The sequence below is a fragment of the Plecotus auritus genome (genome assembly GCF_963455305.1).
Source record: "Plecotus auritus genome assembly, chromosome: 7".
Lineage (NCBI taxonomy): Eukaryota > Metazoa > Chordata > Mammalia > Chiroptera > Vespertilionidae > Plecotus > Plecotus auritus.
Genome location: NC_137774.1, coordinates 54,895,170 through 54,910,321, shown reverse-complemented (window position 1 = coordinate 54,910,321; position 15,152 = coordinate 54,895,170). Strand labels below are relative to the sequence as shown.

The 15,152-nt window shown below is 51.3% G+C and overlaps 2 protein-coding genes across 6 annotated transcripts in view; one reads left to right on the top strand and one right to left on the bottom strand.

The window, feature by feature from the left end:
- DRC3 (dynein regulatory complex subunit 3) overlaps nt 1–8,591 on the top strand; it is a 68,927-nt gene extending 60,336 nt beyond the window's left edge. The window contains exons 13-14 of the mRNA XM_080681699.1: nt 7,735–7,866; nt 8,314–8,591. Of these exons, the coding sequence (XP_080537825.1) occupies nt 7,735–7,866; nt 8,314–8,427 (246 nt within the window). The 3' untranslated portion in view covers nt 8,428–8,591. The remainder of the gene's footprint in view (nt 1–7,734; nt 7,867–8,313) is intronic.
- The window catches only part of ATPAF2 (ATP synthase mitochondrial F1 complex assembly factor 2), a 24,242-nt gene continuing 17,652 nt past the window's right edge, over nt 8,563–15,152 (bottom strand). For 4 of the 5 annotated variants that reach the window (XM_080681693.1, XM_080681695.1, XM_080681697.1 and 1 more), the window contains 3 exons: nt 12,904–13,016; nt 12,122–12,237; nt 8,563–9,842 (listed from right to left, as the gene is read on the bottom strand). In XM_080681693.1, the coding sequence (XP_080537819.1) occupies nt 9,705–9,842; nt 12,122–12,237; nt 12,904–13,016 (367 nt within the window). In that variant the 3' untranslated portion in view covers nt 8,563–9,704. Of the gene's footprint in view, nt 9,843–9,972; nt 10,046–12,121; nt 12,238–12,903; nt 13,017–15,152 lie in introns of all 5 variants that reach the window. The other variant, XM_080681694.1, reaches the window with a different exon arrangement.

Here is a 15,152-nt window from a genome sequence, read left to right as displayed (position 1 = left end):
TGCTGAGGGGAGAGCAGCTGCGCCATTGTTGGTCCAGCACCTCGCGGCCCTTCCCCAGCACAGCCAGTGATGGCGCTACAGGCCCAGGGTCAGCCTGAGCCCCACGCTGCCTGGTCCCCGCCCAAGGGTGGGCAGGAGGGTGTGGCGCTGGGTGGGCAGCAGGGGTCAGGTCTCTGGGAAGACCATGGTCAGCAAGAGAAGGCCCAGGCCCAGATACCTTCCTGTCAGGAGCAGTTGGTTTTCTCATCGTTCATCCCAGCCAGTGTCTCCATTTCTCCACCTCCATGTTACCACCACGTCAGGCCCAAAGGCTCTGCCTGGACCACGCCTCCTACAGGCTGCTCCCACACCGGCCAGAGAACCTCTGAAAACCCACCCACAGCATTCTGTGCTTTTGCACACATTCTCTCATGGCTTCCCTACTGTTCATCCTAACCCTCCAGACCAGTGGTCGGCAAACTCATTAGTCAACAGAGCCAAATATCAACAGTACAATGATTGAAATTTCTTTTGAGAGCCAAATTTTTTAAACAAACTTCTAAAGTCACTTCTTCAAAATAGACTCGCCCAGGCCGTGGTATTTTGTGGAAGAGCCACACTCAAGGGGCCAAAGAACCGCATGTGGCTCGCAAGCCGTAGTTTGCCGACCATGGCTCCAGACCAAGCATGTGAAACGCAAAGGCTAACATGGGCCAAATAAACAAGGTGTAAGTGTATGTGGGCCGCAAACAAACAAAAGCTTCTATTTTCATAGAAATGTAGGTTTATTTCTGTAGAGACATGCTGAATACAAAGGGCTGAAATAAATGAGTCACTGTTAACATAAAATAATAGAACATTTTATTTATTTATTTTTAATAAATCTTTATTGTTCAGATTATTAAAATTGTTCCTCTTTTTTTCCCCCATAGCTCCCCTCCACCTGATTCCCCACCCCACCCCATGACCTTACCCCCCGCCACTGTCTTCATCCATAGGTGTAAGATTTTTGTCCAATCTCTTCCCGCACCCCTCACACCCCCTTCCCCCGAGAATTGTCAGTCCACTCCCTTTCTATGTCCCTGATTCTATTATATTCACCAGTCCATTCTGTTCTTCAGAATTTTTATTCACTTGATTTTTAGATTCACTTGTTGGTAGGTATGTATTTGATGTCATTTTGTTGTTCATAATTTTTATCTTTACCTTTTTCTTCTTCTTCCTTTTCTTAAAGAATACCCTTCAGCGTTTCATGTAATCCTGGTTTGGTGGTGATGAACTCCTTTAGCTTTTTCTTGTCTGTGAAGCTCTTTATCTGACCTTCAACTCTGAATGATAGCTTTGCTGGGTAGAGTAATCTTGGTTGTAGGTTCTTGCTGTTCATCACTTTGAATATTTCTTGCCACTCCCTTCTGGCCTGCATAGTTTCTGTTGAGAAATCAGCTGACAGTCGTATGGGTGCTCCCTTGTAGGTAACTAACCGGTTTTCTCTTGCTGCTTTCAAGATTCTCTTTTTGTCTTTTGCTCTTGGCATTTTAATTATGATGTGTCTTGGTGTGGTCCTCTTTGGATTCCTCTTGTTTGGGGTTCTGTGTGCTTCCTGGACTTGTAAGTCTATTTCTTTCACCAGGTAGGGAAAGTTTTCTGTCATTATTTCTTCTAATAGGTTTTCAATATTTTGCTCTCTCTCTTCTTCTGGCACCCCAAAAATTCGGATGTTGGTACGCTTAAAGTTGTCCCAGAGGCTCCTTACACTATCTTCATATTTTTGGATTCTTTTTTCTTTTTGTTTTTCTGGTTGGGTGTTTTTTGTTTCCTCATATTTCAGATCTTTGGTTTGATTCTTGGGGTACGTTGATCTACAGTTGAGTTTCTGTATATTCTTTATTTCAGACAGTGTATGCTTAATTTCTGTATGGTCCTTTTCCATTTTTTTGGCATTCTCATTAAGATCCTTAAAGGTCTCACTAAGTTCCTCAGCGGTTTTTAGAAGATTCTTGAGTAACCTTATAAATGTGGTTCTGAACTCTATGTCGTCCAGTAGTTTGCTTTCCTCCATTTCTTTCATTCGTGATATGTTTCTTTGTCTCCGCATTTTGTTGCTTCCTTGTGTTGATGGAGTGGCTTTGTGTGGTAGGTGACCTATAGGGGCCAGTAGCTCAGCCTCCCCAATCACCTGAGGTGGACACCTTTGGTACACCCCTTTGTGGGCTGAGTGCAAAGTCTTGGTGTAGTTAAGCCTTGATTGCTGTTGGTACACTGGAAAGAATTGACCTCCAGGCCAATTGGCTGTGAGGACCCGCTGTGTCTATAATGGAAGAACTGCTGCGCTGGAGACACGCTTATGGTGCAGGACTTGTTTCAGTGGGGCTTTGGTGCTCACTGAGCCTCGTGAATGTGTCACTTATGGATGTGAGGAGTTGAAATCTGGTGTCTCACACTGACCACTAGGTACACTGGCTTCTGGATCTCCAATGGGGTGCAGGTCAGCTACTGTCTGAGGCCACCCAGCAGGAGCTCAGCGAGAACTACAGTTTTCTCCTCTTTGCTTGGGGTTTGGAGGTTTTGGAGCTATCTGACCCGGGCTGTAAGTTTGCTAGGTTAAGCTGCGATAGGGCAGGTCATTCATATGCTAAAGCCGCTGCTTGGAGCTTGGGTGGGTTTGTAGATTGTGTGGGGTGGGGTCTCAGGGCGTGACTAGGCTAGGGCGTGGCAAACAGCGATGGCTGCCAGGTATCCGGCTCTGCGTCTCCGGTTGTGTCCCGGCGTCCCGTGCCCCAGCACAGTAAACAATTATTCCTGCGCCAACCCCTGCAAGCAAGCCTCCCTCACTTTCCGACCCCACGGCAGACAGTCCAGCTTCTCCCCGTAGGAGTTTGGGTCCTCCGCGTCTCCCCAGAAACTGGAGTTCGGAGTAATCGGGAGCTTGTCTCCCTTCGGGTTGAGAAAAGCAGCGCTCCCAGTCACCCGTTACCAGCCCGATTCGCGCACCTCGTACCTCAGCTTTTCAGCGCTTTTGCATCCCTCAATGCTCTTTCCTTGTAGTTGTAGAACTTCCACTCAGCCCGCTTTCCCGTGGTTCTGGGTGATAGACGTTTTGTCTTTTAGTTGTAGTTTTGAAATTGTTGTGCGAGGCAGCAGTTTAGGTGTTTACCTACGCCGCCATCTTGGATCCTCTCCATATAATAGAACATTTTAATAAAAATTATTTTTTTCTTGAACATTAACTTACCAGACACTGAATAACTGCACAAATTAATAAGCATAACACAAATAATCCTATTTTTCTTGTTCTCCGAAAGTGAAATATTTCCTGTTGCTCACACCAAACAAGTCAGTCCAGGACTAATGACGTGGTCATCGGCTGCTAAAATATTCGCTACTAGTATTAATGGAGAGAAATGGTGCGCCTGCGTGAAAGGCGTGTAAGGGAAATGAATGCAACACGATTATAGTAATCAATCATTAGCGAACTTTGTAATTCGTTATTAATAACTAGAGGCCCGGTGGGGTCCCTGGCCTGTGAGGATTGGGCCAAAACCTCTCTTCAACATCCCCCGAGGGGTCCCGGATTGCAAGAGGGCAGTTCTCAGGTGATGCACCCTGGAATTGGGCTCCCTCCTTTCTGGGTGCGTCACTGGAGAACCGCAGCTGCCAAGTCACCACAGCTCGGCAGTTCCTGCATTGAGAGTCTGTCCCCTGGTGGTCAGTGCATGTCATAGCTACTGGTCGAACAGTCGGGCGGTCGCTTAGGCTTTTATATATATAGATTATGTATAACAGGATATTGTAAAAATTAAGTTATAAAATGTTTATTAAAATGTTTCTTACATACCATTATATTGGCTGGGCTGCAAAAAATATTCGTTGTGGGCCACATGTAGCCCACAGGCCACAAATTTGACATGCTGCTCCAGACCCTGTGCTCAGCCTGCTGCCCAGCAGCCCTCTCCTGCCCGTGGCCCGCCCCTCCCAGACCTCCAGGTTTGCCCATCTCCAATGGCATTCCACCTGCCAGGTATGCTCTTCCCTTGGGTTTCCTGTGTCTGGCTTGTTCTTGTCACTCAGATCTCAGCGCAAATGTCAGCTCCTGCAGAGGCCTCCCCCATCACCTTCCTGACAAACCAGGTCTATCCCGGGCCTCACCGGCAGAGCCCTTGTCACAGTCTCAAGCTGCTGGTGCTGCTTTGTTTATGTGACTGCTCACTATGGGTGGGAAGGCGGGGTGGCTCCCAGAGCTGGCAATGGGGCATGGCAGGTACAGTTGGTAGGTGGGAGCGCCACTCAACTGGGTCTCAGATGCCCACTTGAGGACCTGAGTGGCTGCAGGCTATCTGAGGCACGGAGCTGGCCCTGGATTGAGCTGGCCTGCAGCTGGTGTCGGTCTGCCTGTGGCCCCAAGCACTAGGGTAGCAGGGCTCTGCTCTGAGATCAGGGGCTCCTCTGCAGGGGACAACCAACAGGGCGCCTGGCCTCCATGGGCAATGGGAGCTGCTAAGGTGCAGGCACGTGTGTGCTGCAGCCACAGCATCGCCAGGACTCCCCACTGGGGTGTGTCCTTAGGTCAGCACTGCCGTGGGCATGCTGAGCTGGGGAGAGAGCATGCCCTGGCTGTGAAAGTAATAATGACACCAACAGCCACAGTTCCGCAGGCCTCCCTACGCCTGCGTCTCAGAGGCCCTGGACATATATTTGCTCTTTTAATCTCCACATCAACACAGTAATATCAGTGCCATTATGATTCCCTCTTACAGATGAGGAAACTGAGGCACAGAGCGGAGAATAACCCGCCTAAGACACATAGCATGGAAGTGGCAGAATTGGGACTGGGACAGGCTTGACTCAAAGCCTTTCACAAAATGTCTGCTGTGCCTGTAGCAAGAGGGGGTTCAGGCAAGGCAGCAGGCCTGCGGCCCCAAGCCTGGCTCTGTGGGTGGTTATCAATGAGCGCGTCATGACCAGAAGTCACACGGCTGAGGCTCTCTCTTTAAAACGCTTGCCCAGCGGAGAGCTTGTGACCAGCTCCTGTCACACTTAGGGCCACCTCTGTATGTAAAGTCCTTCACCACTTTGCAGAGAAAAGCTAACCGCACATGCTCAGGGCTGGAGCCCGGCACTGGTGCAAGGGAAGGCCCCGTGGCACGACAGGCAGCGCTGCCCGTGGCCAGGGCAGCGGGAGTGAACACGCTGCTCCCTCCCCCAGGGCTGAGGGCTGCAGAGCACTGCACAGCAAGGAGGCTCTAGGCACTCATCCCACCCGCCCAGGGGCAGGCTCAGAGTTGCTAATTGACAGTGGGTGGGACCCGGCCAGCAGTCCCTGGACAGGGTGGCTGTGACAAGATCCCGCCTGGGACCTGAGGGCTCCCCCTTGGAACAGGAGCAGGCAGCACCCGTCACTGCCTCTTTGGCCAAGCAGGGACTGCGCAGACAGGACCTCTGCTCATTTCTCTGTGGCAAGGGGGCCGCAGTGTGGGCAGGTGCCCAGGATGGGTGTGACAGCATGATCTAATCCCACGTGGACATGGAGCAAGCAATCCTCAAGCCACCAGCATCTCGGTGGCCCTGGGGAGGCACACACTTCTCAGCTCCTGCCCTAAGACGTCGCTTTAAAAGGAAAGGTTCTTTATGGCCACAAGGCCCACAGGACAGGGTGGCTGCTGCTCCTCAAGGGTTCTGCACACCCTCTCTACCATAAGGCTTTTGACCTGCAGAAATGGGAGGGGAATCTAGAACAGTCTCCTCACAAGAACTGTTTTGAAGGCACACTGACTGAGTCACCATTTTAAGCTACCTGGAGTCCAGAAACAACTTGGAACTTGCATTTTAAAATCATTTCTTTAAATCAGATTCCTTTCATTTGTATTTTATGAAGTCAGTTTTTCATAACCAATTCTTATCTCGTCCATCCCAAGCAGACTCCACTTCCCACAGCTTCCAAAACAGTCTTCTACATATTCAAACTTTGTGGGAGGACGCTTCTCTGCTTGGCTTAAGAGATCAGCTGTAACCCACTTTTTTTGAAGGGGGGAATCTCATTTATTTTGAATATATTTTTATTGATTTCAAAGAGGAGAGGGAGATAGAAACATCAATGATGAGAATCATGGATCAGCTGCCTCCTGCTCGCCCCCTACTGGGGATCAAGCCCATAACCCGGGCATGTGCCCTGACCGGAATGGAATCCGGAACCCTTCAGTCCGCAGGCTGACGCTCTATCCACTGAGCAAACCAGCTAGGGCTGTAACCCACTTTTTAAAATGAAGAACGAGGACCTTGGGTGGATGCTGTGGCTGTGCTGATTTGGGAACAGCTGGCACAGCTTCTGCAGTGCCCGCTGCCCAAGGCTCACGGCAGGCGGGTGGCATGTGTCTGCACCTTCCCAGAGCCTGGCCTGGGACCTGCTATGAACAGAGGAAGAATGTAATGACATCTTGTCACTTCTATGTGACGGTGCTAGCTGCTCCTCCAGAGGCCCCACTCCCCGCATCAGCCAGCATGGCTTCTCCATCCAGGATTCTGTGGAAACCAGCATCCCATGAAATAGTAACAGGTTTTACTCTGAAAAGAAGTCTGTGGCCAAATAAGTTGCAAAACTGAGAGAAAAAGTTAAGTTTCTTTTCCACAGGACTTCCCAGAGCTTCCACTGGAAGACTCTGTGCACCGTGAAATTCAGACTGTGCAAACTTCCCAAACATATTTGACCAAAGAATGTTGTGGGGGTTTTTCCAGAAATATTAACATCTCAAGATTGCACAGAACATATTTTGGAGACTATTAACCACTACTATACCAAAAAACAAACAAGTACACTCTCAGTGCAAGCCTCTCTCTAGTGCAGGACCTTCAGGCCGGTGCTGTCTTGGGCATTACAAAGTACCGCCCTTCCCAGGGGATGGGAGTGATGCTTGCTGAGTGCTTTGGCAGCTTCCCTGCCCGGGAAATGATGCCACTTAAATTTCTTCTTTTTTTAAAATAATATTACATAAAGTATTTTATTTTGTAACAAAATTTTATATAACAAAATTTCTTCCATCCATAGTTTAATCACTGGCTTATAGTTAATAACAATAGTGTAAGGAAAAGCAATGTGGTTGCGTGGGCTTCATTCCTCTTTGAAATCTTGCTTTAACCTTTGACAGAGCCATTCAGAGGTCTGGTTCTAGCTGAGTTTGTTTTCATGGCTGTCAGAACTAATCCAAAGAGGAGCGATGGATGCCATGTGATTTTCAACTGCGCCAGGCACACAGCACCACAGTGTGAACACCTAGCACCAGCCAGGCCTCATGGAGGGTGGTCGTTTTCAACTTTTTACAAGGTCAGGAATGCAAGAAGGCAGGAGACCCTAAGAGCGATGCCAGGTTGGAGTTGGTTAGTGTGAACAGAGTGGAGAAGCAACGTGGCGTGGGCGTCCATCTGTTGGCAGGGTCTTCTGTCCTCAGATTAGCCTCGAGACCCTCGACCAGCCTCGCACTTCCCACACGAGCTGCAAGGGTCCAGGCAAACGAGGGGGAACCACTGTGAGAGCCAATGTCCTCAGTGAGGTCAGCCCTAGGCATCTTTTGCCTTCTCCCTGGGATTGCAGTCTGTGCCCTGGTTGACCCTTTTCCATGACACTCGCCACTACTCTCTGCTGGCGTGGGCAGCAGCACAGCACCACCCCCATGAGCCGGACGCTCCGTGCTCCTTCCTCTCAGCTCCCTGCTTTGCGCAGGGAGTAACGAGACACACTTGCTCATTTCATCTTCCGCTCACCAGCTTTTTGTGGACAAAGACACAATTGTGAATGCTGTTGGGACATCACATGACATCCACCTTCTCAAGATTGACAACCGAGAAGATGAGCTGGTGACCAGAGTCAACTCTTGGTGCACACACTTAGTGGACAAGGTGAGTGATTTGCCGCCTGGCAGGCGGCACCAGTGCCTCTAGCATGGCCAGGGATGAGCGGGAACTCTGCGATAAGAAATGAGGAAGTAAAACTACCGAATTCTCCACTGAAGACTGCACGTTGCCCAGTCAAGTGCTTCATTGCTTTTCTAATTCAAATACAGGGTGTCCCAGAACGTACCCACACTCTAACAGCTGACAGGTCAATTGGTGTTTGTTTCCTTTCAGATTTGACCCACTGGAATGAGTAATGAGTCAGTGTGTACACACTTTTGGGGGGACACCTGCATGTAGATGGATTAAGCAGAACCCAGGGAGCTGTGGGGTAAATGAGAGACATAACTATGCAAAATTCAAAGAATTACTTTTCTTTTCCCCAAACTGGACTCAGTGAGATATTAATCAATTCTCTGACCCACGGAAACTGGGCTTTGGTTTCACCCTCAGATTCACAAGGATGAGATCATGAGGAACCGCAAGCGAGTGAAGGAGATCAATCAATACATCGACCACATGCAGAATGAACTGGACAACCTTGACAGTGGCGACATTCTAGATTAGGTGTCTGCCCAGAGGATCCCTCGGAAAACACAGCACTTGGCCCTGCCAGGAGAGTGTGGGGACTCAGCCCACAGCCCCCAATGCCATCCTTCCACCACCCATGCACAAACTCCCAAATGTAGACAGAAATAAAGGACCGGTGTCACCGTTTCTCCATTCTTTAGAGAAGTATCAGAATTTCATGTTCCTGTATGAGCAGCAGTAAGCCCGCCTCCTGAGAGCCATTCCCCAGGGCGTGCTGTGGGCTGCGCTCCTGGCCGTGCGCCATTCCCAGCCGGGCCAGGAGGACTGTGGCTGCGGCTGCAGCTGCAGAGGAGTTGGCCAGTATGGACCTAGCTGCTCTCCTCTGGGTGCTGAGGAGGGAAGCCAGAGTGCCGAGGCGCAGCAGCACAAGGCAGAGGCTGCGTGACTGAGCTTGGCCTCAGGGACGCAGAGACCCTCCGGAGGTGGAGAGCACAGGTGGCGTCCACGTCACCCTTGCAGCCTGAGCTTCTGTGTAGTGCAGGCGTGAGCATGCCTTCTCTGAGCACAAGCCTGGGATGAGTGGCCAAGCACCTGGCGTGTGGCCAGGGCCCCAGGACTGGGAGTGATGCCCTTTGCAACTCAGAAAGCCGACGCTCCTGAAACCGGATTGCAGTGTCCGTGCCCCAGGCCCTGGCACACGGCACCCGCGCCTCCCAGGACTGTGCAGACAGCCACATGCTCGTCAGGGTGCCTTGCCCAGGCCGCCAGGGCTTTTAGTCCAGAAATAATGGGCATTTCTACCTTCAAGAGTAAATTATTACTTTTTGCTGAAATAGTAGAAACAATCAGCTTAGACCAAAAAGGACACACTTTCCAAAGATCGTTTGACTAAACACCCAGGGAAAAGCTTTTGGGCTGAGGGTCGAGGGCCCCACAGAGACACAGAGAGTTTATGGAGCTATTTGCTGACGGCCTGACGAGAGGCAGCAGGTACCAACCTGCTGGGGATCTAGGTGAGACCCAGGTATAACAAGGAGATGAGGGTATGTGGAGGCGCAAATGAAAACAGGGCTCAACATCTTTCCAGGGTGGAGAAATAGGTAATACAGTCAGGGTTGAGAAAGCCACTCGTACACCTTATCCCCTTGCTGGCTAGGGCAGGAGCCCTGGGGTGGACTCAAGCTGACCTCCAGACCACTGCACTGTCTCAGGCCCTCAGGTCGACACCGTGTGGAGCCAGGCCGTGTGTCTACAGGCTTGGGAGCCGGGGCTCCGCAGCCTCTGTCCCCGGCGTGCCATGCGCACTGCCCGCCTCACTCCTGCAGGAGCTTGTGCTTGACCGTGGTGCTCTCAGAGCAGAGGTGGATAAAGAGGGCGCCTGCGGCTGTGCGTGCCCGGAGCTCCCGCAACTCATAGTCGTGGGCCCATTCCACGTGGCCCCACTTCTGGATCTGAGGGAAGAACAAGAGATGTTGAGTGAGCAGCTTAGTGCCCAGCTGCTGCAAGCCCGAGCCACATACCACCCCTACAGCTGGACTGAGGGCCACAGGCTCCCAACCTGCCAAAACAGGCAAGACACACCTGTTGGGGAGGCTGTGGGGAAGCACACACAGGTGACCAGAGCAGGCTCCGCATTCCACAGGGTGTGGATGGTCTAGGACAGTGGTGGGCAAACTCATTAGTCAACAGAGCCAAATTCAACGGAACAACGATTAAAATTTCTTTTGAGAGCCACATTTTTTAAACTTAAACTTCTTCTAACGCCACTTCTTCAAAATAGATTCGCCCAGGCCGTGGTATTTTGTGGAAGAGCCACACTCAAGGGGCCAAAGAGCCGCATGTGGCTCGCGAGCTGCAGTTTGCCGACAACAGGGGTGCAGTCCAGGCCCAGGGCCAGCAGGCACTCACTACTAGGCAGGGCAGGCACCAAAACCACACGCATCTTCCCTGAGGCCCACCTGTGTGCCATCCCTCTCTCACACATCTTCCCACAAGGAGGCTGGCACAGGCAACCTATAAATGCCATCCTCTCCTGCGCTGCCTCACCAGCTGGCCTGCGAGTGGGATAAAAAACATCAACCAAGGCCACACTGGCACTTCATCTGTGACTTCTAGGGCAGGGTTGCAGACCTCTCTCCAGACTCTAAGCTACAGGAGAAACCCCGGACACAGTGTGGCTGTCCAGATGTCAGTAGAGCTGTGCTCCGCCCTGCTGACTCCTCCCTGGCCAGGGCCCAGGAAGCCTGGCCCAGCCGCCCACCTGCTTGGAGCAGAGTCAGCCCTGCCACAGCAGTTCTCGGCACTTCTGGGCTCCTTGTCTCATCTGGACAAGTGTGATTAGCCACCTGAAGAGCACGCTCTCCTTTCAGAGAGCATGCACACACAATCCAGGTTGCTCCCATTTTGTGGCAATTCAAACCTGAAGTTCAGAAAACAACGGCCTGGCTTGGGTCCCACAGTCAAAAGCAGAGCCCAGACCAGAAACCAGGTTTCCTGGCTCCCTATCTCTCAGAGCCCGCCCAGCCTCACACCCTCACAGGTCGCCTCTCTACCCCATAATTGCTTCTAACACTCAGAGAATAGCTAGCCTCTTTTGTGATACAGACACAGTTTTCCTAGGCATTTTTCTGAAGAGGTGACTAGAAGGACTTGGGCAATACTGCCATTATAAAAGGGGTTCATCGTGCTAGCACCGATTTGTAATAACAACCTTAGGAAGTTGGAGAAATAACAATAAAAGATTGCAAAGACTGTCATAATTCTCAGTTAAAAAAATGCAAACCCTGCTCTGGCTGGCGTGTCCAGTGGTTAGAGCATCACCTTAGCACGGTAGTGTATCAGGTTTGATCCCTGGTCAGGACACATACAGAAGATTGATGTTCTCTGTCACATCAATGTCACATCTCTCTCCTCCCGCCTCCTCTAAAATCAGTATATATATCCTCGGGTGAGGATTTAAAAAAAATAATTCAGCCCTGGCGAGTGTGACTCAGTTGGTTGAGTGTCCTCCTGTGCACGAAGGGGTTGCTGGTTCGATTCCCAGTCGGGGCGCACATGTCAAAGTTGTGGGTTCAATCCGCAGTAGGAGGTGTACAGGAGGCAGCCAATCGATGTTTCGCTTTCTCATCAATGTTTCTCTCCCTATCTCCCTCTCCCTTCCTTTCTAAAAAAAAAAAAAAAAATTTAAAAAGCAAATGGCAGCAGAACAGACCTTAATTCTGCGTCACTACATCAGCACTGTGCATAGTAGCAGCTCACTCTGTATGCCCTGTATGGATGTCAGGGCACAGAGGCTGTCTCCAAGAGCAACCACGAGGCTCCCAGCCATTTTAATAGCCCATTTTCAGGTGTGCCAGGCCCAGATGATCTTGATTTGCCACCTGCAGGGTGCGGAGTGAAGGCCTGGACCTGGAGTCACCTGGCTCCAGCATTTTCTGAGGGTTTGACCTGTGCCTCGGTTTCATCCTGTGTAAAAAGGACATAACAACAGCCCCCACCTGACCAGGCTGTTTAGAAGAGGAGGTGAGGCAATGAGGGAGAGCTGAGCACGACGCTGGAAAGCAGTGGCAGTACTCACCATTACTTCATTATTATCTGTTGCAGTTTCTGTTATTTACACAAAAGTTATAAAATAGATGGGTTAGTTACCCCCGTACCCCCAGGTAGTCTGAATCTGGAGGGGTGAGGCGGGGACTTGAGGTGCTCGCCTCTGGGCTGCTGCAAACCTCACCTGGTACTCCTCCTCCAGGCGTGACAGCAGCACGGCCTGCTCCACTGTCAGGCGCAGGTCCATCAGGCCCAAGGTCAACATCACGGACTTGAGTTGGGTCACGACAAATTCAATCCCTGCAGGGACATAAGCCAAGTCAGGACCCAGGACACCTCCACCCTGAAACAGAGCAGTTGCTAGACCTACTCCTTGTGAGTCCCTACACCAGGGGTCCTCAAACTTTTTAAACAGGGTGCCAGTTCACTGTCCCTCAGACCGTTGGAGGGCCGGACTATAGCTTAAAAAAAAAACTATGAACAAATTCCTATGCGCACTGCGGGCCCGCGACGAGTCGGCTGCTAAGCAGGACAGGCGCAGCACCCGGGGGGCCAGATAAATGTCCTCGGCGGGCCGCAAGTGGCCCGCGGGCCGTAGTTTGAGGACCCCTGCCACCCTAGAGGTGGGGGAGACAAGTCACAGGGCACAGGGCTTCTTGACTAGCTCTAGATCCATCCTCCTCCTCCGCCAAGAGGGGAGAGTCCTCCTCTGCTCCTACCTGGGGTGGGCACATGACTGGAACCATTCCACCCCTGCCCCAGTGACTGGTTCATGGATGGGTCGATGAGACTTGAACTTCTGAAGAAAGCCAACCTTCTCCTGGAAGGGTGTGAGCCTGCTGTCCCCTCAGACTGAACAAAAAAGTGAGCATCAGACCCACGCCCTAGAACGCTCCTGTGACTCTCGGGCTATGGACACCCATGCTAATCCCTCCACACCCCCAGGCCCAGGAAATGCCTGCATACCTTGTAGGGCCCACATGTTGTAAGATGCCAGGTGGCTGACAAGCACCTCCTGAGTCCTGGCGGGGATGCTGGGCCCCATTATGCTGGTGGAGGAGCCAATCTCCACGCCATACCTGAAAGGAAAGGCTTTGGTTGCTGTGCACCTCAGCTTTGCCCAGAAGCAAAGCCCTAAACTGCTAAGCAGGTATGCACCCCTTCAGGGCAAAGTGGTGAAGAAGTCAGTCTCGGGGATTCTGGGAGCAACTACCACGGTGGTCAGTGACCTCCTGACCTAATCCTATCTAATAAAAGAGTAATATGCAAATTAACCCTCACTCTGCTACACCCACCAGCCACGCCCACCAGCCAATCAGAGAGAATATGCAAATAAACCCAACCAAGATGGCTACAGCCACAGAGAGCAGGAGGGAGGCTTGGGTTTCCCCGGCAATGGAGGGAGCCAAGCTTTCTGCCTGCCCTTGCCGGCCTAGGCCTCCACTCAAGGCTACAAAGTTTCAATGATGGAAGATAAATATAGCCCAACAGAAATGGCGGCAGCCACAGCTGGAAAGAGCAGGAGGCTAGGGTTGCCCCCGGTGATGGAGGAAGCCAAGCTTTCCGCACACCCTGGCCAGCACAGGCCTCCGCTTAAGGCTACAAAGTTTCAATTATAGAAGATACATAAATCCCCCCAAAAAAGGCTGCCGACATGGAGCAAGCATAAGGCTTGGCTCTGACCAGGCTACAAAGTTTCAATTGTAGAAGATAAATATACCCCAGATACCAGGGCCTCCGCTTGGGTCACCAGGGGGCGTGGCCAGCCTGCAAACCACCACAGGCCCCTCACCCAGGCCGCCTCACGCCCCAAGGGAACCCCCACCCTATTCTGGGACACCCTTCAGGGCAAACCAGCTGGCCCCCACCCGTGCACCAGGCCTCTATCCTAGCTAATAAAAGAGTAATATGCAGATTGACCATCACTCCAACACACAAGATGGCTGCCCCCATGTGGTCAAAGATCCTGCCCCCATGTGGACACAAGATGGCCACCACAAGATGGCCAGCAAGGGAGGGCAGTTGGGAGGGACCAGGCCTTAAAGGGAGGGCAGTTGTGGGCGATCAGGCCAGCAGGGGAGGGCAGTTGGGAGGGACCAGGCCTGCAAGGGAGGGCAGTTGGGGGCGATCAAGCCTGCAGGGAAAGGCAGTTAGGAGGGACCCAGGCCTGCAGGGGAGAGCAGTTAGGGGTGACCAGGCCTGCAGGGGAGGGCAATTAGGGGTGACCAGGCTGGCAGGGGAGGGCAGTTAGGGGCAAACAGGCTGTCAGGGGAGCAGTTAGGCATCAATCAGGCTTGCAGGGGAGTGGTTAGGGGGTGATCAGGCTGGCAGGCAGAAGCGGTTAGGAGCAATCAGGAAGGTATGCAGGAGAGCAGTTGGGAGCCAGCAGTCCTGGATTGTGAGGCCCAGTGGGATCGGGCCTAAACGGGCAGTCGGACATCCCTCGAGGGGTCCCAGATTGGAGAGGGTGCAGGCTGGGCTGAGGGACACACACACCCCCGTGCACGAATTTCGTGCACCGGGCCTCTAGTAATTTCTATAATGAGCAAAGCCAGAGGATCAAGAAACTGCCCTGTCCCGGCAGTGTGGCTCAGTGATTGAGCACAGACCCATGACCCAGGAGGACACAGTCCAATTCCCAGTCAGGGCACATGCCGGGGTTACGGGCTCAATCCCCAGTGGGGGGCACGCAGGAGGTAGCGGTTGATGATTCTCTCTCATCATTGATGTTTCTGTTTCTCTCCCTCTCCCTTCCTCTCTCTGAAATCAATAAGATAAAATACATTTTTTAAAGAAGCAATTACCCCGAATGGAGGCACAGGTATGCAAGTTGTGCCAGCAGGGAATTCTCTTTGCCTAGGATCAAAAGCATGGGCTACCTGCTTTTTAAACTTTTTAAGAAACAATTTTCACATTGAGGTCATAAATGATTTCTTTCAAATATTGTTCTCCTTACACTAATATCTGTGTATGTCCTATATTGTTCAATCACTTTCTCAAATATTTATTAAGCCTCTACTATATACAAGGCATTGTTTTTTGTATGGGACATGAGCTGGCTTCAAGAATGATATATTTTCAAGAATAATCATAACTACATAAAATACAGGAAAAACATAATTGAATAAAAGCAATTTAGAACCCATCTGGCACCATACATAGTATTTACAAAATTATTGACTATATACCCTATACTATATTTTACATCCCTGTGA